Genomic DNA, 25,687 nt, shown 5'->3' on the forward strand with positions numbered 1-25,687 from the left:
TCGGCGAATCACACTTCTCTGCCGACCTCGCATTGTTGCCACATGTCTCCTGATCCGTCGCCGCGCGCAGTTTAAAATAGCCGATTTTCCCGACCTTCACTCCTTTCCGCTCTTATAACTCGCGACCAAAACATTTCCCCAGCATGCGGTAAAGAGCCAGAGAGGCTACAGAGAGTCAGGAACAACATATCAGTTTTTCACGAAAATAAAAAAATGGCTTTTTTTTAAATCGGCCCAAACGTGAAAAAATAAGGGGTCTTTTTTGAGCGTTCCAGCGCTTCGGAGGCGATAACTCGAGCTGAAGTTGACAAAACCCTATGATGTTATACATTTTCTGAAAGCTCTCGTCACGCTGAATACGCTCGTTTAAACCGCGTTTTCCAAAACTTCTTGGTTTTCGAGTAATAACTTCGCGAAAATTTTGCCGGTTTTTAACTTTGACCCCCCGCCGCGTCTCCCCAAAATTTTTGGGGGGCTTGAAACTTTGGGAAAAGATGAGGCATTGTTAGGTGAATGAATAGGGCAAGTCTCAAAGGTATCCGCCCCGAGCCCCAAATGGCCCGTTTTGCACGTAGTCCTTTCATACTTTAATTTTATTCACAGCTTGCTTTTCAGGTATATTTCTTGTGTCCCTCTATGCCTAAAATCTTGATGCAATTGTTTCCTCTTTTTTCAGTGAAATCCAATGAAAAAATAACAGATGAGGAGGAGTTTTCTGAAGGTCTAAGTCGTTTACAAATTACGAGCGGAAACCGAACTTACAGGATACCCTCACCCACCCGTGCCCATGCTAGGATAAATCAAGGAAATATGCAACCCCAAAATCAGCCAGAAAAAGGGTTTTATATTTCGTTTGATGATGATTCACCACCTAAAAGGCCCAAGCCTCCGTTACGGGTGAAAAGGGGCTCCCCCAAAAAGGTATGTAAGAAACTTGATTCGATCACTAATCTAGACTAATCGACAGGCCGAGACATTGACACAATGGTAGAACAATCCTTCATAGATAATACAAACTTGTCTATAATAGTATGAAAAGGCATTCTTTTGCACTACTTATCGTCCTCTTCTTGCTTCATTGCAACAAAGACTAGACTCAATTTTCCTCCCATGTTTTGTTGCCATGTTTCAGACAGTGGAATTTTGTTTCCCAGTAAAGTCAGAATTTTCCTCATTTTCCTACTCTCCAAGATGAAAATTCAAGTAACCTCTACTTCCCATTCTCATCAATAAAAAAAATAATTTTTATTTACTGTATCTCCTGATAAAAAAAATTTATGCCACAAAATGGACATTCCAATCTCTTGCATTTATCGAGATGCAGTTTGAGTTTACGCCATTCCTGCACTCGTTTCTCTTTGAAGTCATATTGAAGCCAGCCTTCTAATTCTTGATGACTTCAGCCTCTTGAACTACTTAAGCTTAAAACCTGCTGGGTAAAGGATCTGCACATGGCTTAAAAAAATGCGCAACAACACATGATACGGAAGAAATTATTGGAAATACGGAGTCGAAGGTAAACGGATTTTATGACTGCATGCAACAACTATTACAGCAAAACAAAATAAGTGGAAAGGAGTGGAGGAGAGCTCATCTAGTCTGCCGCAGATTAGTGCCTTGAGACACTGCAAGTTCACTCGACAGTCATCGGCCAGCAAAGATCCACTAGTATTTCGTTGCAGGTTGCATCCAGGGCAATACCCTTGTCTAGGACGTTTTTCCATCACTAGAACTGAAATTATTTTAAACAAAAAAAAAGTGTATCTTATACTCAAGCAAATAATACTATCAATACTTCTGATACTACAAGAACTGATTTTATTTTTTTTTCTAATTCTTTTTGCAGGATCGAGGGCTAACCCAAGTCGTAGAACCTACTTTAAACAATGTTAATCATGATCCCATTCCTTTTGCACAAGATGACTATAGCCCCTCTCCAAACCGAGCAGAACGCTCACCTCCAAAACGTACTATCTTTTCCCCAACTTCAAATGAAGCTTCTAGTGTGCCAGACTGTTCTTCCAGTGCCAAACCGAGACCGACAACAAATGTTGGTCTCATAATAGATAATGAACTTAATAACTGTGATCCCGTAAGTATCTTAATTCTCTTTTTTTGCGCTCTCTTCAAGATGCAAATCACTTCAAACATCTAAATCTGTATTTGGATATCTTTACCTGAATTTTAAGGAAGGATAGTGAAGCTCCCAAACCTAGCATGTCATTTGCGGTGTTTTAAAATCACTGCTCCCAATTTTTTGAACAGTATGTTGGAGTTTTTAGCCAACGTGCGTTAATAATTCAGCATAAAGCTGAAAATCTCAATGCAGAGGGAAAAAGCTTGTTCGAGCATAGTTTTCCCTCAAAGAGATATGCTGTTTGAGGGAAAACTGTGCTCATATGAGCTTTTTCCCTCTGTATTGAGATTTTCAGCTTTAAGCTGAATTTTTAATGCATGTTGGCTAAAAACTCCAACATACTGTCGTACGAGTATGTCTACCGCAATCAGTTTGTGCAATTTTGAAGAAGACCAAGAAGAATTGAAGAAGACCAAATTAGCATCACTCTTGGAAGTTTACAAATTTTCTTTGCTCAAAGAAGAAAAATAGCAGAAGTTTTAAAGAATTGACGTTGAGCAGTCATCCGTTAAAAAAATCAAGTATGACAAAATATCTGCAGTATCACAAATGGACATATGTGGTTTGGAAGTTTCACTCTTGATATTTTTCAAGTTTGCTAAAAGAAGGAATAAAAGCTCCTATTATGTTCTCAAGGTCTCATCTCTTAAGACCTCAGCACCATGAAACTTATTTTTCAAAACGTGAAAAAGCTCAAACTTGGCTTGTATGAATGTACATAAATTCCAAGTAATTCTAAAAAATCAAAAAAGAAAAAAAATAAATGATGAAATTTAAAAGTGGAATAAGAATAACAAATGAATTGCTTCTTGTTATTAAAGTAAAAATTTGTCGAGTTGTTTACAGATTCTGAGGGAAGTTATCTAATAGCTTAGTACATTTACGTTTGCCTTTTTTAATTTGGTTGCTGTTTTATTTACAGTGTTAATTTTCTTTGTGTTTTGCTTTTAGTCTACTATTGATGAAATGGAACGAAAGAAAGAGCGTATTCTTTTGTTATCATTACAAAGGCGTCAACAGCAAGAGGAGCTTAAAGCTAGGAAAGAATTAGAAGCCCACCAAAGGCGAGAGAAAGAAAAACAAAAAGAAGAAGACCGAGCAAGGAAAAAAGAAGAAGATAAAGCTCGACGTGCTGCCATATTAGAACAATATAAGTTAAAGAAAGCTTTTGAAGAAGCAGAGAGAGAGGTCAGTGCTTGTTAATAATTTTTTTTTAAATTGCCATGATCAAAGATCAAAATCACTAAGTTAAGATTAGGGTCACCTTTTTTTCTCAATTTTGATTTGATGTTTCAACCATTTGTGGTCATGCTGCTCTGCATATTGTGAATACTTGTGAAATCTTGCTGTGTCAAATCACAAAGATAAAATGTTGTAAAAGAAGTTTATGATGACATATCTGTATTTTTGATGTCAGTACAGAAGTAAGAGCTTCAGAATGTGTGGCTCTTAATGTCCTTCGATGATTTGTTGAAAGCAAAGAGATATTTGAATATTCACGCAATTTCAAATAGATCATAGATAAATGTACGAAAGTTACTATATCGCAAAAAATTTACAGAGCAAGCTGAGTTGACTCCCTTCCCACTAGGTCGTAAGGCTTGGGCAGCCTTATAGCCAGTATCCCGCTGACTTGTGAGAACACAGGGGAAGGTTTAGCCCACCAGGTTTACCTGGGGCCTCCAAGGGTTGGTATCTGTGTGGTTCCGAGTGAAGGCGGGTTAGCTCGGGGTAGGGGTAAGAGCCGGAGAGAAGGCTCTCGCCCTTACCGGTGGTATTAGGCCAATTCGCTCAAGGCCAGGGACTAAGTCCCGATGTCGGAGGACGTTAAACTACCCTGGAGCCTCGGAAACGAGGAATCGTTGCAAATGGCATAGGCAGCCTAAAGTGTCAGGTGTTTGGATGACACCGACCGCCAGCTGATGCGGACCAGGGAGCCTTCTGCGAACTGGTAAAATCAAGCAGAGCAGATAATAAGCCAACTACTTCCACCGGCGCAAGCCAGAGTTAGGCGCCCACCGAGCGTATCGGTACCGAACTGGGGCAAGTCCAATCCCAAGGAGGCGCGCAGAAGACGCGTAAAAATCTTTTCGACAGGAGGGGTAGACCCCCCGTGTCCGAGTGAGACTGATCTTCCCGTCAGTCAGGTATCGGCACGATAAACGCAAAACATTGTTGTTGTTGTTGACTTGTGAGAATATCTAATAATGAAGCTACTTTGGTCACTCTTTCCCAATGGCTCTCATATTTCTTTTCCAGGGAAAGACAATAGATAAAGATCTGCAAAATTCCCTAAAACTAAATAACATAGGGAATCGAGGACCACCAAGATTGCGCAAACAAAACACTAGGCCTCGCCCAAAAACTATACACATTGATCACGATCATGCTGATGGAATGCTGACTCCTTCTCAAGGGAAAAAAGGCTCCACCTCTAACCTTTCAGGTATCTATTCTGTTTCATTTTTCATGTTTCTCCGTGGTCTTTGTCGCCTGATACTCAGCTTTCTGAAATTATTTTTTAAGATCCTAATAGTGGAAGTATATACCGATAAAAGACAACTCAGTAACTTCAAAAATCCAGCCAAGTGTATATTTAAGCACCGTCGGGTGCTACTGTTGGAATTATGCTCAAAAGGTGCTCATGACTGTATCTGTCTTCAGGTCACCACAGTTAAAGTAATTTTGAGTCAAGAAACAATCTCAAATCAAATTGGTGAATATATGATTTATGCTAAGCAAGAAACTCAATGTCTCCAAAATTAGCAGAACCTAATAATAATAATAATAATAATAATAATAATCAACACGTCATGCGTTGTTATTACCTCGCGTCTAAAATGGAAACGATTCCTGGATACCGGGCGGAAATGCGGAAACTTTTTCTTGATAGATTCCCTGACTGCAAAAATGTCTCAGAGCAGCGCCTAATGGACCAAAAGCGAGTGATACTGAAGTCTTGTAAAATGTCTGCTGATGATCTGCAGAATATCAAAGATGAAGTCCAACTTGAAATTTCTCGCGGTGAATGTGAAGACGAAGAAAACGTACTAGAGGCTGATCCCGCGTCAGTTTCTTGCACAGACGGTCCGGTGGAACAGCGAGACATTGTACCGGGATTACACACTGATGAAGGCATCGTACATGCGGAGCATGATGAGTGTGCAACTGATACTGCTGACGAGAACGTTATCAAAGCTGATACGCTAGAGGTTGCATTTATTGCTGAAATGATCAAATGGCAAGGAGTCAGTCCAAATCTTAGACAGTCACTGCCAAAACTTCCTTACACTCCTAAGTTGTTCGCGTGTATTGAGAGGATGAACCGAATTATACCAGCACACATTCGTGAAGAATCAACGTTAGAGGAAGTTCATTGCATCATCTATTGTGCAGCTCAGGCGATAACACAAGCCGTCAAAGGCCCCACAAATCATGGGCGTAGGGGAATCAAACTGAATGCACCAAGATGGCAACTTAGGATTGAAAGGAAAGTGGCCAACCTAAGGCAGGAGATTGGGAGAGTCACCCAGTGTGTCAAGGGGAATACCTCAAAGAGGTTAAGGGCGAAGATGGCCCATGTGAATGAGGAAAACCTTTTAACCCATCTTGATACACTGAAGCAGAAGTTAAAAGTTCAAGCTGCCCGACTCAGAAGATATAAAAAATCATACCAGCGCCATTTAGATAATGCTCTGTTTCAGCGTAATGAGAGAGCCTTCTATCGAAGGATGGGAAACGCCGCGGATGTGAGAAACGCTCCCGAAGAAATCCCATCGAAAGATGACGTAACGCGATTTTGGCGATCCATCTGGTCAGAGGCCAAGGAGCATAATAGCACAGCTCCTTGGATTGAGCAGGAAACAGTGCGTCATGCCCACATTACACATGAAGGTGAGGTTGAAATCACTAAGGAAGATGTGCGGAGAGCAACTTTGCATATTCATAACTGGAAGGCTCCCGGACCAGACAAAGTTCACAATTTCTGGCTGAAAAAGTTAACATGTGTGCATACGCAGCTTTCAAGAAGCATTCAAGATATTATTACTCATCCTGACAAAATGCCGATATTTCTGACTGAAGGAGTGACGTTTGCGAAACATAAAGGAGGCGATTCGAAGGACCCATCTGAGTATAGACCGATTACATGTCTCTCCACGCTCTATAAAGTCATCACATCCATTGTAACCCGATTAATTGGGAGACATGTAGCTAAGTGGAAAATTTTGTGTGAAGAGCAGAAAGGGTGTCGCAAGGGAAGCTTCGGGTGCAAAGAGCTGTTAATAATTGATTCGGTTGTGCTCAAGCAGGCTGTAAAGGAACGTCGTAACTTACATGTGGGTTACATCGACTACAAAAAAGCTTTTGATTCAATGCCGCACAGCTGGCTAATTCACGTTTTAAATATCTACCGAGTCCATCCTGTCATTGTTCATTTCCTGAAGAGCATTTTGGCATCTTGGCGCACCAGAATCATAATACAAGGATCGGCGAGTGAATTGGAAACTGAGGTCATCCACATCCTGCGAGGTATTTTTCAAGGTGACAGTCTTAGTGCATTGTGGTTCTGTTTAGGCCTCAATCCCCTCTCAAATTGCATTCGAGAGATGAAGGTAGGGTTCCCTCTGCGTCGGAACAGACAAGTACTCCACGTCATCAACCACCTAGCCTACTTGGATGATATTAAGATCTATGCATCCCAAAGAGACCAGTTGCATCAACTTTTCAAGGTGATTGAAGAGGTCAGTGATGATATTGGCATGATGCTTGGAGTACCTAAATGCGCGACGCTCCATATAGAAAACGGCGTTATAGTGCGGGAGGATGGTTTTGTGACCAATTCTGGTGACGTCATCAATAGCTTGACAATGGAGGATGCTTATAAATACCTTGGAATGTGGCAGAGCTCTTCCATCCAGAAGGTGAGAGTCAAAGAGCACCTGGTTAACACCTTCGTTGATCGGCTGAGTGCGATACTTAAGACCTCTCTAAACTCAAAACATACGACCAAGGCAATCAACACCTTCGCCATTCCTGCGTTAGCGTACTCATTTGGCGTTGTCCCATGGTCTGACACGGAGCTTGAGGGGCTTAATAGGAAAGTCAGAACCTTGATGACCAAGTGGAATAAGCATCACCCAAGAGCCGCGAAGGAGAGAATACACATCCCCCGCAAACAGGGGGGAAGAGGTATCCTTGATGTGAAGGAGGTCTGCCACAGCCAAGTCCGTAACCTGCGAAATTACTTCCTCAGTAGAAACGACAGCACTTTGCACGCTGCAGTAAATGCCATAGATAAATCCTACACGCCTTTGCGCCTCGCTTGTCACGATCTGAATGAAGAACAACCCTCAGACCCAGTTGCTGGCCAGTTGGAGGCATGGGCCTCCAAGCCGCTGCATGGACGCTTTTATCATTCAGTTGCGCAGGATCATGTTAGTGAAGGAAAGTCTTTCTTGTGGTTATCGAAAGGGCAGCTGTATCCAGAAACGGAAGGATTTGTTCTCGCAATACAAGACCAAGTGATCAGTACCAGGAATTACAAGAGATATATACTGAAGGAGAAGATCGAGAGCGATAAGTGTAGGAAGTGTAATGCTGCATCCGAGACAATAGATCACATTACATCTGGTTGCGCATTGCTTGCAGGGAAGGAATATACCGAGCGGCATAACAACATGGCTAAAATTATACATCTAGCGCTGGCCAACGATCGAGAACTATGTGATACTGCTGAACCCTACTACAAATATTGCCCAGCCACGGTCCTGGAGAATCAGCGCTTCCGGCTCTATTGGGATAACCCGATCCTAACCGATAAAACCATCATGGCAAACAGACCGGACATAGTGCTTGTTGATAAGCGAGATCGCACCGCTTACATCATTGATATTAGCATCCCTAATAATCATAACTTGGAGCTGAAGTATCAGGAAAAGATGGTAAAATATCTGCCCTTAGCTGCAGAAATGAAGCGATTATGGAACCTGAATATTGTTTGTATCAAGCCCCTGATAATGTCAGTAACGGGGATAGTTCCAAAAAGTTTAGTTCAACATCTTCGAGACCTCGGAATAAACAGTTACCTGCTTCATTCAATGCAGAAGTCCGTCGTTATAAGCACGTCAAGTATTGTCAGGTCGTTTCTTAATATCGAATAATTTTTTTGATTTCGCTTAAAATTTAATTTTTTTAAATTTTTTTTTTTTTTTTTTTTTTTTTTTTTTTTTAAATTTTACTTTAAAATAACGTTTACCCTTTTTTTCAAGCAAGATAGTATGTGTTACTGACTTTGGCCTGTGGCCCGTCAGTAATACTTGTGCCGGAAGTGTTCCCTCTTCTGAGTTACAAAAAAAAAAAAAAAAAAAAAAAAAAAAAAAAAAAAAAAAAAAAAAAAAAAAAAAAAAAAAAAAATAATAATAATAATAATTAAAAAAAAAAAAAAAAAAAAAAAAAACGAATATTTCAAAATATACCTATTTTCATATATTTTCATTTTCTGCACTCCTACTCCCCTATTCTTTCCGATCATTTTTTTTAAAATTAATAATATGCCTTTTCAGTAAGAATTTATGAATAGCTATTCTTCGAAGGAAGAATATTTTACGGCTTACAATAGAAAAGGAAAGTATTAAAAAAGCTCATGTATCCACTCACATCTTTAAATTCAGCAATTTTGATGCTTGTAGCACCTATCTGTCACTTTACTATTTTTTTTTTGTTTGTTTTAATTGTTGTTCGTATAGTCTTAAGTTCGCCTATGCGAAGAGATTATTACCGAGGTTCTCAGGACTGTCTCGCTGAAACAAGGCGAACTTCAGTATCTGGAGCGTCCCTCTACTCAGGTAAGCTGAACGTATTATTTACAAAATTTCTGGCTCACTATTGGAATAGGAATCTCAACCTTTTAAAAGGATAAAACTCCTAATTCAATTACTCTTTATTTTAATTTCACATTTTATTCAGGAGCAATAATTTTTTGGGAATGTTTCATGAGTCATCCAAACTTTTAACTGGTCAAAATTATATTTTTATTAAGAATAACTTTAAAGTTTAGTAAGTAACTTCTCATTGAGGGAACGGTAGTAGCTGGCAGGTTTAGAATGAACTCAGTTTCCATCTCTACTCTTTTTCGCAGATGCAGGGTCTACTGCCCTTGATTTTAGTTGACTATTTGTGTATTACCTCTTGTATATTATAGTCATTTAAGTGTGAGAGATCTTCTGTTGACCTAACTTTCTTTGAATGCGATCTTATTTAAGAACTCTTCACTCTTATTTTCTATTAAATCAATCAGTCTTCCAAAATGTGTTAATATTCTATAGATGTTACTCTTGTTTGACATGCCTCAAATCAAAAACTTTTCAAGTGTGATGTTTTTTATATTTTTATTAGCTTCAAACTTTTTATTTTGAAGTAGCTATCTTTTGATTTATTACCTGCATCTTTTTTGCATCCTTTTTCTTTCCTAATACGTCATCTGCATTCATAAAATTTATCCTTTCATCTCCTTTGCACAAAAATCATCTGTCTAGAGATTTATGTATGTGGCAAGTTCCCAGCTGAAATGCTGTCCAACATGCCTTGTTTGTTTTATCAGAGAAGGCACCTCTTGTCAGTCATTCATTCCCCTTGAGGACTTAATTTTAAAAACTTCTAGTTGCTAGTTTTGTTCGGTTGTTCCTCCAAGAGCACACCAACTTGTTTTATTTTTTTGTACGGAAAACTTCTATTAAGGTAGTTTTAGTGTAACAGGAGGACAGCACCCCTACCCAAAAACAGGAAAATGCTCCTACCTTTAAGGGGTAGATACACGTCTGAACTAGATACGCGTCTTGAGCGGCGAGTAGGCCTTCAGCCGTGTTCGGCAATCTTTGTAGCCAATCAGGTCGCAACTCGTAACTCGCTCAAAGTAGGATCGGATCCCACTTTTTGGGTCAAGATGCGCGTGTAGCGCGCAGGTGTATCTGGCTCTTTAACCTTACCACTTACTGCATCTACTCTGTTGTTGCTTCGATCCCCATATGTGTGTTTGCAAATCTGTGTATGTATGTGAAGCTCACTTGTGACAGGGGAATGAAGCAGTCAAAATAGACATGTATCAGTGAGCCTGAGTATACTTTTTCCTTAGTACTTATTTAGGTAACATGTTGAATCTAGAAATTATAGATTGAATATATATTTGCAAAGTTATCATGGAAGAAAACTGCAACATTCAATTGATAGACCTATATACTTGACCCTCATCTCGAGCAAGAGCTACCCTCTCCTTGCCATCCGTTTCACCCTCATCACCCTCCTCTCACCTGCCTATTCAAGACAGTTTGTCTCATTATTGTATTATCTTGATGATGATCTTGGATTGTAACATGTATGTAACTGGTACCTCGTTTCACTTTGATTTTCCACCCTTATTTGCTGATGTTGGAAAATTGAAGCTATGAAAAATAGGGGAAGGGAATATAGAATCAAGTTAAAATCTTCAAGAATAACCATTTGAGAACGTCAGTTTTTCTTTACTCTCTATGCTCTTTCTACTCGGAATGGGTCACTAAATCTTGTGTCTTTTATTTATTATTTTGAAATTGCCCTGTGAATAGAACATGCTGTAATTTATTGCGTGTTTTGGAGCCAAAATCCCGGTAAAACTGCTTTTAAAAAGTCTAAAAACTCCCAGGAATTTCAAACGCACCAGCATAGCGAGAAAATTATTGCAGTTAAATCGCTATCTCCTCTCACTCTCCACTATTGTTGGTTAAAATGAAACGCATTTTGATCTGGAATTGTTGTCCGATTGCTACAGACAACATGAATGAGATTCGATTTTTTGATTCTGAAGATATAGTTTCAACTTACCTATTGTTTTCATCTGCAAGGAGTAAAAAGGTATTCAACAGAAATCATAGAGGCCCCCGCTCATTTCTGATTGATGCCGGATGACATTATCTAGTCCAGCGTAAAATGGGAGCGTCTTTAATTTGCAGAAATGTTACGCATTTTGAACTGCGTCTTTCTTGGTTTCAGGGTTACTTTCTCGCGTTTTATTGCGTACATCTTTTATATGTGTTATTTGTTGTAAAAAAATATATTTGCAAGTGAAAGCTGGCTCAAGGTTTAGTGTCCCAATTTTTTATTGAATTGTCGCAAGATCTGCAGTGTATATTATTTAGCTTTTTCTCATGTGTTTGTATTGGGAGCTTGTTATGTTGTTGCATGCCTTTTGTGTCATTAGTACGTATTTTATGATTTTCAGACTTTGGAGAGGACAGTCGCGGGGCCTCCCCCGGACGCTCTCTGGGCCGCCGTAGCTCATACAAAACTTCCAGAGGTCAGTCTTGATCCTTTCTTATTATCATTATCCATTTTTTCCTCACAAAGCTCGCACTTTAGTATCTGAGCAGCCAAGTTTACATTCCTTAGACCTGGAGCATCAAGTGCTATAAGATATCGTTCATTTGTGTTCAATGCATGGTGTCTAGAAATAGAAATAACCAGGATTCATCAGGTGATGATAAATTCCAGGGAAAATCCAGGAAAAGTTAGGGAATCTGTTTCAGAAATCAGAAATCGCTTCTTCCACCACGTAGAGTGCACAGTTGCATCTAGACCATCATTTTTGACCTCTTGAATGAAATTTTTAAATCTTAAAATCATCAGAATAATAGAGAAACTATTAACCAAAACATTAGGAATGCTTTTGAAATGAAAAATTTGAATGTGCGTCAAAGAAATAGCTAAGAGATGAAAGTAATCGAATTTCATATTGGAACTCTGGTGCATCATGTAGATTTTCAGAAGCAAACCCGGGGAGTCGGAAAAAATGTTGGTTTTCCATCAGAAAATGAGCTCCTCGAAATCAGGGCAACATTAGGGTATGAGCATGGTTAAGAATTCTAGACACCATGCATCAAGTGCTGCAAGATATCGTTAATTTTTGTGAAATGTATTCTTTCCTCTCTCAAATTTCACATTTCCAATACTAATAAAGAAATAATTTTAATCTCAAGTTATATGCAAGTCTCCCCTACTTCATGAAGTAGTTAGTGGTCGCAGAAGTTTTACACTGCTGCATTATAGTGACAACAATAACAACAACCTTTGAACGTCAGTTCGGTTAAATTATCAACATAATTAGGTTCTCTGACTTTTATTGTGAAAGATTAATACTGCAGAGCATGAATAGAGATTGTGGCCCTAACAAAGAGGCTATTGGTGATGATTACTTTAACCTGCGAATATAATCCACCATGACTTTTCCATATCTTCTGTGTCAGTTTACTTTTCACTGATTATGTGTTTGCCCTTCTTTCATTTGGAAGTGAGGGGAAAAAATATCAAATTATGATAATTTATATGCCAAAAAGTCTCACCTAACTGCAAGCAACCCAAACCTGTATTTCTTGGTTTTCATCCCAAAATTTTCTCTAGGATTTCGTTGTTTTGAAAATCGATAGCTTCTGAAAAATTCCCGCGAGAAGACGTTTACTTAGATATTTCCTAGAAGTTTCATAATTTCAATTGATTTTTCTGGGAAAAGCTAGCTTATATTCTCTTGTATGGTTTTTAATTTTGGTTTTGATGTTCTATGTATGAGCTTTCTTTTATTTCTTGTAGTTGTAGAAACCCATCACAAGCTTACTTGTTTTCAGATCCTTCACCTGAGGGGAGGCATTCAAACTCTAAATTCAACACTTATCACACGCGTCGCAAATCCAATTCTTTGATGAATTTAAGTGGTAAGAGCTCTCAAGCCGAACTGTTTTGAAATAATCCGGTGTTGGTTTGTTGATTTGTGACCGGTAACCAGAATGTCCATTGCTGAGTGTACATCAGTTGCCAAGACAATTCTACCGGAATTAACACTCCCTCCCTTTTGCTCCTTGAAACTAACATGCGACTTTTATTTCTGTATTACAATCCATTTTCTCATAGATTGTTGTTATTGAAAATTGATCCCTGGCAAATGAAATGCAGAGCTCAGTGAAACATAAATCATCTGAATTGAGTAGGAAATTTGGGGCAAGTCGCTAAGTAATGCTCTTAGAGCTTGTGGTAGCTCCTGTAAATGGCCTCCTCCTCCCTTTATAATCCAAACACAGCATTAAAATGTAGTTTTATATGCAGAATGTGGCATGGCTATAAAGAAATAAAAGGTTTTCAATGAATTATTGAGTTATTAATAATGAAATAATTGACCCAATTTTCATTGTCTCTAACAAAAAGTTAGGGTGCGATCAGGTCACACAGTTTTTTTACTATACATATATTTATTTGTCAAGGATAATTGCAATAGAATGAACATAAAAATAATTAGGTGATGTTTTTTGCTGTGGCAGGTAAGAAAAAAAGAAAAGATCAGAAACAGCTATTTTCAGCTAATTATTATTATCTTGTCAGCTCGTGAATTTTAAAGAATGTGCATGAATACAGCTTATAGATAGCATGAAGCTTGAAGAATGTTAGTTGCTCTTTTCAAAAATCTTGCACTGATTGTTCTCTTCATCTTTCATCTTTTCAAATTACCCCCTCCCCCTTCTCAACGGACTGAAAAACTTTAACTTTCCTGTTTTTCAGCTGATATTGTTCTCCCTCTCCATCGGAAAATCCTGATTTTCGTGGTTCATTTACCTAAATTTTATTGTGTTCTCGAACATTTCCGCAGACCAATTTGGTATCTTTGTTTTTCAATGCGTATCGTAATTGAATTTTGTCGCTTCGAAAAAGCCAGGCAAAATGAACAATATCAAAACTTCCAATTATTTTGGCTGAAACTTCTTATATATTGATGTCAAGGATTTATCCACTGAATTCGTCAGTCTATGCTTTCAATTGTGATTTGTAAAAGGAGAGAGAAAGTTTTTGCAATTAACGGAGAGTTTTACGACCTGATTAATACAATTGAAAGAAAAAAAGGAAAAAATGGTTTTCTTAAAAAATAAAGATGAAACTTCTCACAGAATCATATAAATAATTTTGAATCAATTCCAAGGAAGTCTAGAATCTAGTCAATTTCCAGTAATGTGACAAAAATAGTATTTTGATCAATTTGAATGGAAACCAAACCATTATCTGAGCTGCATCAACCAATTTGAATCTTGAAAGAGAGGTAGTTACCCAAAAACTAGAGATATGTAGTTCTACTTTTTACTCAGTGAAGAGATGTAGGAAGGATTGAATCAAATGATTCACAGAATTCAAGAGACCAAGTTGTCTGTATCAAACCTCGTTGGGATGTCGATCAGTATCACAGTGAGAACAGTTTCAACCTCCTCCATAGTTGGAAAAAGAATAATTTGAAGGAAAACACTTTTTTGCTCTAGCTCTTAGGAAGCTTAAATTATGCACTCTATACCCAGTAGAATTTCCCTCTCAAAAAGTGTCACTATCTATAGGAATGGGGACCCAAGTGTGGAAGAATTCGAAAGTAAGCCTGTCTGCTTAAAGGAGTCTTGAATAGCAATATAGCTTAAAAATAGTTAAACCAAATTGACGTTATGATGGCTTGAAATCCAAAATTGATGAAAAGGTAATTTTGAAGAATAGTTCTAAAGTTTTGACTTTCCATGTCAGCCGCTCAAAATTTGAGGATTTAGAAATGCAATTTGATGCTCTCTTTTTGCGCGAGAGTTAAGTGAACTGCTTTTTTCTTGTTATTTTAGATCATGCTGTCTAGTTTTTTAAAAACCGGGATTCATCAAGGAATGAAAATTTACCGGGAAAATCAGGGAATCTGTTCCAAAAACCGGGAATCTCTTTCATTGACTAGATAGTATCAACATCAGGAACATTTTTTTAATTAAAGTTTTGAATGTGCGCTAAATAAATGGCTGTAAGATTAATTAAAATCTATATTCATACCTGAGACTCTGGAAAAGTATATTCTTTTATCCAAGGAAATCCCAGAAAAGTGGGAGAAAACTTCGGTTTCTCATCGGGGAATGAGTTCCTTAAAATCAGGTTAAAAATCAGGGAATGAGCTTTGCCAAGGAAACTAGACACCATGTTTTAGATACTATCCAGTGCTCGCCAATTACAATTTGCCGATCCAACTCAACAGAAAGAGCTCCCCCAGGAATACCTCCTTTTGCCTCTATTTGTCACCCTCCTGACTTAAGGACGTAACTACATCTTGCAATAAACCCTGCTGTCCAAGTAACTCAATGCTTTTCTGGGTTCATTCTTAAGTGTAGTTATCCTCTTCTGTCAGGCAAGGAGCATCCTCACTAAGATCCCATTTTCCCGGGTTACATGTATTGCTAGCTCATGACCCCCCCCCTGCTATCTGACTGGCCACAGTTTGGTTAATGCGAATACTCACATGGATTCTATTTTCTTTTGTGGATATTTTTTCTCCATTTCTTTTGGAGGTAAGAATTGCCGAGTAATTCCTTTTTTTCCTTTTGATTTCAGGGTCGAGCTGTGAGCAAGACTCCCTTTTGTACAGGTATGGTGACACGGATTCTGGTCTTGGTCGTGCGACACCTCCAAGAAGAGCACCCTCGCCTGGTCACCCTCCTTCCCCTTCAGGACCTGGCTCTCTTCCTGCTAGGCGGCGTTACAATGATGATACTGCCAGTGAAAGTGGGGGCAGTGAATACAGCGGTCCTCGGTGAGACTCAAATTTTTATGTAGTGTGAATTTATGATCCATGGTCAAATTTTATCTCATTAATATTTATAAGATCCAATTATAATTAAGAATGGGTCAGTTGCACTGGTCATCGAATCGTGTTTTGATGCTTGATTCTCGTAGATTAGCTAAAATAAAATCTTTACAAGTAGCAACTTTCTATGTTCAATATTGACAGAGATATTGCCTTTTGAAAAATTTGGCTTATGACGTCATCCACCATGGTAGTGATACCCTTGGTTTCTTTCACCTTGCTTTCATCCGAGTTTTACATTGAGTAAGCAGTGCAATTATGTGTCTTGCTGACTGATTAAAGCAAAAAGGAGGAAACCAAGGGTGTTAATACCGCGGTGGATGACCTTTTAAACTGAATTTTTCAAAGCGCAATGTGTCCGTTAATACTGAACAAAGATAGTTGCTGTTTGGGCAGATCTCATTATTTTTAGTAGAACTACAAGAATCAAGCATCCAAACACAATTCTGGGACCAGTGCAACTGACCCATTCTCATTTATTCCAAGAGAAATAAGAATTCTGTGTTGATTTCTGCTTTTCTTTCAACTTCTCTTCCATGTCAATTTTTCCTATTGCTAATGCAGATAATTTAATTTTTCTAAACTCCTCATCACTTGATAACTCAAGGTCTAAATTTTAATGCCCTCGTAGCAGCTGGACAATGGTTTGATCAAGTGTGAAAAAAAGTCAAGTGAGTTTTTCACAGCTTAAGTAAGATTCAAAGTAATGGATCATTCGTCACCTCCTACCCATACGAATGTATCTCAATTTGGCTGTTTCAGTATTCCTTTCTGACATTTTATTTCTTCTTAGGATAGTTGTCACACAAATTTGCCTGAAATTCCCTTTGATTTTTCTTTAAGCTTGTAAGGAAGACACCAAAATTTTCAGCAAAATGAACGCGATGGTGCTCCCATGAAGAAATTAAATGTTCATATAAATACTAAAACAGCACTGTCAAGATACGTTTCTTTGTTTGGGAGATGAGAAGTTATGTTTTTAAATTAACAAAAACAGAAAGTTCCAAAAGCTGAGGATATTTTTCCCATCAATGTATTCACAATTTAACCATGATAACTCTTACAGTGAAAAATCAGAAAATTTTGGCATTCAGTTCAAAAGTAAAAAAGTTGGAAAACTGGAAATTATATGTGTCCTATTTAGGGGAGAGGCGGGCAACGTGGAACGGGCGGGCAAAGTGGAATTTGGCCTTTTAAAAAAATCTGTCAGTCCTATGGCGACTCTGGTGGTTGAAATTGAAACTAGAAAGGGTACCCATCTATTAGAAACTGTTTCTATGCAAAAAACAACAACATAACCAATAAAAAATGACGGCAATAGAAAACCTGTCCTTCGCAAATTTTTTTCGCGCCCATGAAAACTTATGGGGCCACAGGCAAAGTGGAATGGGCGGGTAAAGTGGAATATGGTCATTTTAAAAAATGTATTCATCCTGTGGTGCTTGAAATCGAAACTAGAGAGGGTACTTATCCATTAGGAACTGTTTTTATGCAAAAAGAAAAACATAAGCAATAATGAATCACGAAAGTAACTAGCCGACCCTTGCCAGATTTGGCCCGTGTTCGTGAGAGCTTGTTCGTATTTGGAAGTGTCAAATTAATAAATCCATGAATCTTACCTAATCAGTAATTGCTCTAGTTTCGATTTCAAAAACAAAATCTAACTAAATCGGCTTCTCCTTTTAATTATTAATACAATTTCAAGAGGCGTTGTCTCAAATTCCATTTTGCCCGACCCAAGTCGGGCAAAGTGGAATTTGGCCTCTTTTTTTTGTATCTAATTTTCTTGGCACTTTTCAAAGACTTTCCCGGCTTCTTTTACCTTTTTTTGATAAAAATGCGATGAACCTTCAATTATAAATAAAGAGAATGTTTTAGGTAGTTGAGACAAATTTTCTGTAGCGCGTTAAAAAAAAGTGTTCCACTTTGCCCGGCTCTCCCCTACCCTGTAAAAATTAATTTTAAATATGCAACTGTGGAGAAAAATGGGAGAACCTCAACTCTTGAGTGTGAAAAATGTCTGCATGTTGGTGCCTCTCTTCATCAATTTTATTTTTTCACATTGTTTATAATTGAAGTTTGTGCTATATTTCTTTCTTTGCAGATTGTACAAACAACCAGCAACAAAATCGAACCGTGGTATCATTTTGAATGCGGTCGAGTATTGTGTTTTTCCGGGTGTTGTAAATAGGGATGCTAAACGAAGAGTTTTGGATGAAATCAATCGCTCAGAAGCCAAACACTTCTTAATCCTCTTCCGAGATGCTGGCTGTCAATTTCGGGCTCTATATTCATATTGTCCTGAAACAGAAGAGGTTGCAAAATTGTACGGAACTGGACCAAAACTAGTCACAGATAGAATGTTCGACAAATTTTTCAAGTAAGATATTGCAGTAACTCTTACACAAATTCATAAAATAGTTATCATATTATTCACTTTTAGATCATCTGAACAGATGAAAGCAAGACAAAATATAAAAACTTTGGAGGACTGCTTGGAACCAAAACTTGGCGACTCTTTTAGGTCATTTAAATAGTATTCATTGAGCTTACTTTTTAATGTAGAGATTGCCATTTTATTCACTCACTCTGTGTAAACAGGCATCAGCCTCTTTTGCAAAATGAAACAATATAATCAAGAATGTCTGAAACTCCGGTTACTGAAGTAATCTGGTAAATAAAAATAATCGGCTTTTTTGTAGCAATCACTCAAAATTAGTGTAATTATTTTATTTATATATTTATCTATTTATTTATTTATTTATTTTATAGCATTTACTTGGAGCATGTCGGGTGGGAAACTTTAAAGTAAGGGTAGAGATAGTAAGAATTTAACTACATGACAACAGTACTGGCCCATTTTTTTTATTTTTTAAATTTTTTTTCTAAATGGGAAGACTATAATTAGTTCAAGCTAAAAAACATTTTCCATTTGTGCGTTAGACTTTATTTTTGTTCAAAATTCTCCCTGTTATTTGTTATCTTCCAGCTAACTCACTTTTTGTTTTTCATTCTGCAGGTATAACTCTGGTGGCAAATGCTTTTCACAAGTTCATACAAAACATTTAACAGTAACAATAGATGCATTCACAATACACAATAGTTTATGGCAAGGGAAGAAAATGGTAAATCTTCTTAGTAAACGTGATATGGCTCTAGTTATTTAGTAACATTTATTTTACTAATGTTAATGTTTTCATATTTGTAGCATTTTTTAAACAGATCAATGTGATACGACCCCCTTTATTTATTTTTACTCACCACTAATTCTTCTTCCTCTTAATTTAAATGTTTTTAACTTAAATCGGCTCCTTTAAGAGGCCCGATCATTCACTACTCCTCTAAAATGAACCTAAATTTATCAAAACTTCTGTGCGACTACCATCATTGTTATTATTTGAGTGGGAACATGCATATGCAAAACTAGATTTGTTTGATATTTTGTAAGTAGCCTTGAATTCATGTTATTTTGTTAAATTAATGTATTTTAATTGCAATGACCTCTGTTTTATCTTTTAATACTCTAAAAAGGTAGAATTGAAGACTGGATAAAAATCAAAAAAGTTTTTCTTGAAACTGAGTGCTGCATTGATATCAGCTTTTGAAAATATCTTAAAATATAATTCCCACTTAATTCAGCTTCATTCCGATGCTTTTAATCTCTTTCGTGTCGTGTGCACATATTATTAATTAAATACAGAAGTACCTATTTTTCCTAACAAATGTGTTCTATTGTCTGTCTCCCTTAAAAACACTTTTACAATGAATTTCCTTTTCTCTTCATTTTCGTAGTCAAGATCTAAAGTAATATTGAAAGTCGGAAAAAAAGGGGAGACGCATCTAGTTGGTTTAACCACTATTATTTATTAAATTCAATGCGTAATCAAAGTTAATCAAAACACATGCAAAATCGTCCTATTCATGCCATCATTTATTTCTCACTTAATAATTAGAGATGTGAAGTACATAAATCTTAGATTATTTTTAATTTTCTTGCAAAATTGTGTTAATTTTTGCTTCAACTTTCCTCTCCTTAGCTCTTTTCCTTAGCCCATTTGTATACATACAATGATTCCCCTATCTCCCTTGTTACATAACTTTCCATGCCATTCATGAGGTCTGTATCATTCATACTGTTTTAGAAAATAATTCTAAGAGAATTTTGCCGTCTGCTACCATTTTTTGTACCAGTGTTGCCTTTCTGGAAAAAAATAAGTTTAAAAAAACCCCTCCTGGATGGCCTTCAAAACAATACTTTCGGTGCTCTTTATCAAAAACCCAATGAAAACGATGGTCTAACAACCTCAAAAGTTGATTTGTCAGTACCTACACATTTTGGCAATAGATCTACTCTGAATGGTCTGGCCAGAATTTTGCCGGCACTTTCACACGGAAGTGTAATATTCACCGATATTCCAAACTGCACCACCGGCCAATCAGAGACACTAGGACAAACTTGAATGTAGTCGTGACTCGTCTTAAATTTTCTTAAGTACTGGTGAAGGACCAACAAAATTCAGCCCCTGCAAAATAGTATTAATGATATTGTCTCTCAGAAAGTGGGACTGACACAAGCAACTTTTGAGTCAACTCTATCCCAGCATCAATCCCAGGACAGCACTGACTAGTTAAAGTACCAGTATGCGAATGGGTTAAAGAACTTTACAGTACCCTCATGGGTTTTGACTTTCGGCAGAATTTAATAGTTCAATACTCTCCATATCTTCCTGTAATGTCAAAGCACCATTGAGCACTCACTCGGAACTGTAATTGCTGGCTCATTTGTAAAAACACATATGTGCATAGGAAAACAAGTGGCACATACGTTGTTTCTAAACTGAGCCAGAGATTGTAGCTCCTAATTGCAAAATTAAGTTCATATGGGCGTTAAAAAACAAGTGAAGAGGATAACAGAGTTAATTGTTCGATGAAGGGAACTGTAGCAAGTCAAGTATAAAATGAGAAGAAAGGAGAGCACATCAGAAGAAAATGCTAATCCCTGAAAGAAATAGCACCAGTCCAAGAATTGATGGAATTTTTGATTGACTAATTAACTTGAATGGTTTTTTTATTTTTTTTTTAATATATATTTACTCCCTCTGCTTTTGCTATGAATAACCTGATTTGACTCGGCCAACATCCAGAAAACTCCCTATGGAATTTATAATGGCTGTTAATCAGGACATTTGTAAGGAATGCGAAGTATGTTAGCTTCATTAAATTTTCTTGGAAGATGATTCCAAAAAGGGTATGAAGGGATCTTTCCATCCAACTTCAAACATATTTTTAAAATGATTATAGTCTCCTCCCCCAACTGTTCCAATTCATTATTTTAGCATTATTTTGAGGCTTTCTTCGCCCAAGGCGCAGGATTTAAAAAAATATTTTCCAAAAAAATTATGTCTGTGATTACAGTGTAGGTGTATTTTTAAGTAGTTAGATTTTCAAACGATTGCAAGGAAAAATCAGTGTCCTTCATCTCGCAATATTTTAGTAGACTCTTAAAGTGTTTTGAGAAGTAACAAGTTGTTTCTATTTACATCTGCTGATGATTTGGCAAATATACTTACTTGGATTTGAGATTACCTGCTGTTTTAAGTCTAATTTCACTTTTAAGTTTACTACATATATAAATGTATGTTCTGATACTTTCTGGTCCAAACACCTGAAGTCTGTCAACCTTTTTAGTATCCTGAAGGACCTTCGTTAGCTTTACTTCCCCCCTCTAGAATTTTGAGCTTCAATTGAAAGATATGTGCAGTTATAATACAGTACATTTTTTTATAACAAATCGGTAGCAGACCGGAAGATTTTTCGTTTTGGAGAAATTTTCATTTTAAAGAGAAAGAGCGACAATCAGCAAAAATAAGAGGCATGCAATACAATTTTCCACTTTTTTGCTGCATGTTGTCAACATAGGTATCATGCGTAAAACCTCTTAATAATTTAAATTATGCGTAGAGTTTTAAATGAAAGAGAAGATCAGTTTCACTGAGGTTGATAATAGGATTTGTCGGTTTTATCATTCATTTCTTGTAAAAAATCTGTACTATTGAGGGGTTAATGTTACGTTCGAATTTGAAAAAAGAATTCCAAATGAACCAAGTTGAGTCCACGAGTTTCAAATGGGGCCTGACATTTTTAATAGAAGATTACCTGTTTTTATCACAATCTCAATCATACACTTTAGATCTACTCTAGTTTGAATTTCTCCATTTTTTAATGAATTTCCGAGGTAGTCTAGATTTTTGCCAAGTATTTATTTTATTCTTTGAAGAAAAATTCCATTAGAATTGCTATACAAATCTCAGGAATGACTGATCCTAGTAGATGAAAAATCCAGAGCTGAAGATAGCAACCATTAGCGTCTGTTAGTTTATTCATTCCTAATTTAACCAGTGCGCATATTATCTCAACAACATGCCGAGATGCTGTGGAGGCTAATATCTCGGTGTATCTCTCCTCATCATTCAAAGTGAAAAATCAATATATTTGTTTGAATTTATACGAGGTCGATAGACAGGTCAGTCTACTAGAGAAGTTGGGCGCTACAAGATTTGTCAAATAGCAGTTAGTCTGTCCTGCATACCCAGAAGTCTCCCGGACTTGCTTAATTGCCCCCATTTGCGAGTTTCCAATTTTGATCATACTCATGTAATTGGAATTGGGAAACTGTGGAAACAAATAATTGAGAAAAAAAAAATTTTTAAAAAAATGGGGAACTGCAATCGTGGAAACTTAGTATAAGATCAAGGAATTCCTAATGTCCTCTTGTTACCAGACTAACTTGAGTCCATCGACCTTGAAATGCATCATGTCCTTATTCTTGAACCAGATTCTAAAGTTATCACAAATCTTTAAGACATAAATCACATTACATTTATTTATAACAGTTGAGAATGCGAAAGATAATGCAATATCTTAAAATTCTATCCTTCAGAAAGTCTGTTTGACTGAAGAAGTGCCTCAGAGAAATACATGTGGAACAAATTCTTTCCTCTAAAAACAGGATACAAATTTTGAAAAATCGTTTTTCTCTCAATCTTATCAAGCACCATTCTGAAGCCTCCCCCCTCCCAATTTTAGAAAGGAAAAACTGTGGGAGTTGCCTGTAATTTTTTCAATGTTTAAATCTCTGACTTCCCAATGATTACTTGATCTCTTTATTAACGTTTAACCTAATTTCAAGCTGATAACTTAAGTTTTGTGAGCAATTATCGTGATAGGTTCATGTATTTGCCTTACTTGATGCAGTCACCATGCAGCATGATCAAGTGCATATCGATGGCCAAAGTGCAAAATCGTGTAGGTATCTCTGTTTGCGGTTTTTTAGACTCCCTGCTATACTTCATTTTTTCCTTGGAAAACTAGTCAACATAATTCCTCGAAAACCTCCGTGATTCTTCTTCTCTGTTATCAATACACTCTGGAAAAATTTCGAGTTATTAAGTTGCCTTGTTTCTCCTTTAAAAAAAAAAACAACAAAATTAGAGCATACATTTCGAAACACTCAATGTAGATACGCATTTTGCACTTTAACCATCGATATTTTCATACAATGGAACATTTTCACTGTCTATGTTTCAAGACCACAAATCACAATTGCTGGAAGAGTTTTAAAATTTTGTATCCGTACTGTGACTCTTCCAACTATTTTCCAAGAGGTTAATCTCAGAAACTTTTATACATGCTTCCTTTTGAATACCACCTCAATAGGCAGTATTCTTCTCATAACCCTTACCAATATCCTCATACTAATCATAACAACTTACTGATTAGATATGTTACAGTGATACAATGTTTCTTAGTTGATCCTAGGTTTAAGGAGTTTTTTTGTCAAACAATGGTTCAAGGGATGTTCCTGTCAACCCTAATTGTAGCTGAACAGACTGGAAAAAATTTTATGAATGTAGCTGAAGGTAGGTTCAGCAAGTTTTGTTTGTAGCCCAGTTTTCATTGAAAAAAGTGAGCCCTACTGAGGTGATCAAACTCAGACCTTTGTTACTAAAGTGTTTGGTAAATTTGCATCAATACCCACGGTTCGTGGTAGTGTAATATTGAATAACGGAGGGCATCCAAACTTAGTACTTTAATTATTTGTATTATCAATGGACTGTTAGCCACCGCTGTGTTTTTTCAGGGGATTTCTCACATTTTTGTGTATACATTTTTGGTCCTATGGTTTAGTATGATGGTCTATCGAAAGGTATGCAGACGATAGAGACAATAATACATCAAAACAATGCACTATTTTCATGTCTAACAACTTAAAAAATTAAAAAGAAATCGAAAATAATTTACTACTTATCCAGAGAGTAGATTTCAAGCTCATTACTTCATTTAATCAAGTCAGTCCAAAGATTGACCTGAGACCGAAATCTTTGTCCAAATTTTGGAGGGATTGTTAGGATATTTTTATAGCTTTCAATCTGAAGTAAGACTACAATCAACAATGAAATAGGAACGAAACTTTTTTTTTTTTGTTTCTGTGGAAAATGTATGCTTGATAATCACCTGCTGGAGACAGATTGCTTGAAAAATTCCGTGAAGGTTGAACCTAGAAATGTATGAAAATAATACTGTGAAGTTTCAAAGTTTCCTTATTTTTTCTTCGTTGATTTATTCCATTGTTTATTTAATTTTTTTATACTTCTACACATAGAAATAGATACAGGAGGATTTTAAAATTTGGGGATAAGCACAAGCATTAATATCAATGCAGAAGTTAATATCAAAACTAAACTTAAGCTACTTAAAAACTATTAGAATATAGTCATTGAAGACAATATGATGATAAGAATTTTGAAAAATGAAATATCTAAGTCATTTCTTCAAATAAATAACTTTTGTACAATAACTACCCAATATTATTATTTGCCAGTTATAAGAGCAGAAAATTATGACTAGGTAGAAATTCCCTTTTTTCCTCTGAAATTTAATTTTGTTTTACTTGTATTTGTATTATATGTATAACATTGAATATTTAATGTAATTATTAAGTTATTGAATTTTAATGAATCATTTATTTATATAATGCTTATTTTTGTTTTGTATACAATTTATAATAGTTGACCGCAGGGCAACTATCTTAGTGTTAGTATCCAATAAAAATACATGAGATTTACTTTGAGTATGAAGCTACAAACTTCACTCGCCTTGCCTCTAGCCTAGCGAAGAATCCAACCGATCTGTTCTTTTACAAATTTGAAGTCAATCGTTCTTTCTGCACCTTTCATTTTTCTACGCGTTAGAATTCTGTCTCTTTATTGTCATCCCATTTACTCTTATCCTCAAATGTTTCGTGGAGTTTATTTTGATGAATTTTTTTCCTGATTACATCAGATTCGTAATAGCAGCTATAAATCACTGAGCTCCCCAACAGTTTAGAAACGGCTTGATCTAATTGGATAACCATCTATCAGTAGTTTGGGGACTTTGTAAATAGCTCTCCTTATGGCCAAGACTCATAGCAGGATTCTAACACCCTAAAATAAATCCTCAATTAGACAATTTGCTCTTTTTTTTCTGCATTTCGACTGTAAACGTATCAGACTACACATCTTGTTTGCGGTGTTTCAAAATCATTCCTCCCATGTTATTTTTTTGAAAAAGAACAAATCAATAACATCCCTTGAAATTTTCACAGAGTTTTCTTTGCACGTTCAAGGAAAATCATGGAAGGTTTCCAGAACTGACGTTGAGTAGTTTTCTGTTTAAAAAATAGAGTATGACAGGAAGTCTACAATGTTGCAAACCGAGATATGTGGTCTGGTAGTTTTATCGTCGATATTCTACCAGTCACCATCAGTTGGACCTCATTGCTAGCTGGTGATGCCCAAATTAAGGATGGCGCTTTAGCCTTAAAACATGATGTCATTAATAGCCCA

The 25,687-nt window shown here is 36.7% G+C and overlaps 1 protein-coding gene across 5 annotated transcripts in view; it reads left to right on the forward strand.

Moving 5' to 3' along the window:
- Patronin (calmodulin-regulated spectrin-associated protein patronin) overlaps positions 1-24,933 on the forward strand; it is a 127,203-nt gene extending 102,270 nt beyond the window's left edge. For 4 of the 5 annotated variants that reach the window (XM_019050093.2, XM_019050092.2, XM_019050094.2 and 1 more), the window contains 10 exons: positions 677-921; positions 1,847-2,092; positions 3,089-3,325; positions 4,397-4,583; positions 8,884-8,982; positions 11,391-11,465; positions 12,787-12,873; positions 15,548-15,746; positions 17,905-18,180; positions 18,820-24,933. In XM_019050093.2, coding sequence (XP_018905638.2) covers positions 677-921; positions 1,847-2,092; positions 3,089-3,325; positions 4,397-4,583; positions 8,884-8,982; positions 11,391-11,465; positions 12,787-12,873; positions 15,548-15,746; positions 17,905-18,180; positions 18,820-18,967 — 1,799 coding nt within the window. In that variant the 3' untranslated portion in view covers positions 18,968-24,933. The remainder of the gene's footprint in view (positions 1-676; positions 922-1,846; positions 2,093-3,088; positions 3,326-4,396; positions 4,584-8,883; positions 8,983-11,390; positions 11,466-12,786; positions 12,874-15,547; positions 15,747-17,904; positions 18,181-18,819) is intronic. The other variant, XM_019050096.2, reaches the window with a different exon arrangement.
- Positions 24,934-25,687: the final 754 nt, after the last annotated feature.

The sequence above is a fragment of the Bemisia tabaci genome, chromosome 1 (assembly GCF_918797505.1).
Source record: "Bemisia tabaci chromosome 1, PGI_BMITA_v3".
In the NCBI taxonomy this organism is placed as follows: Eukaryota; Metazoa; Arthropoda; class Insecta; order Hemiptera; family Aleyrodidae; genus Bemisia; species Bemisia tabaci.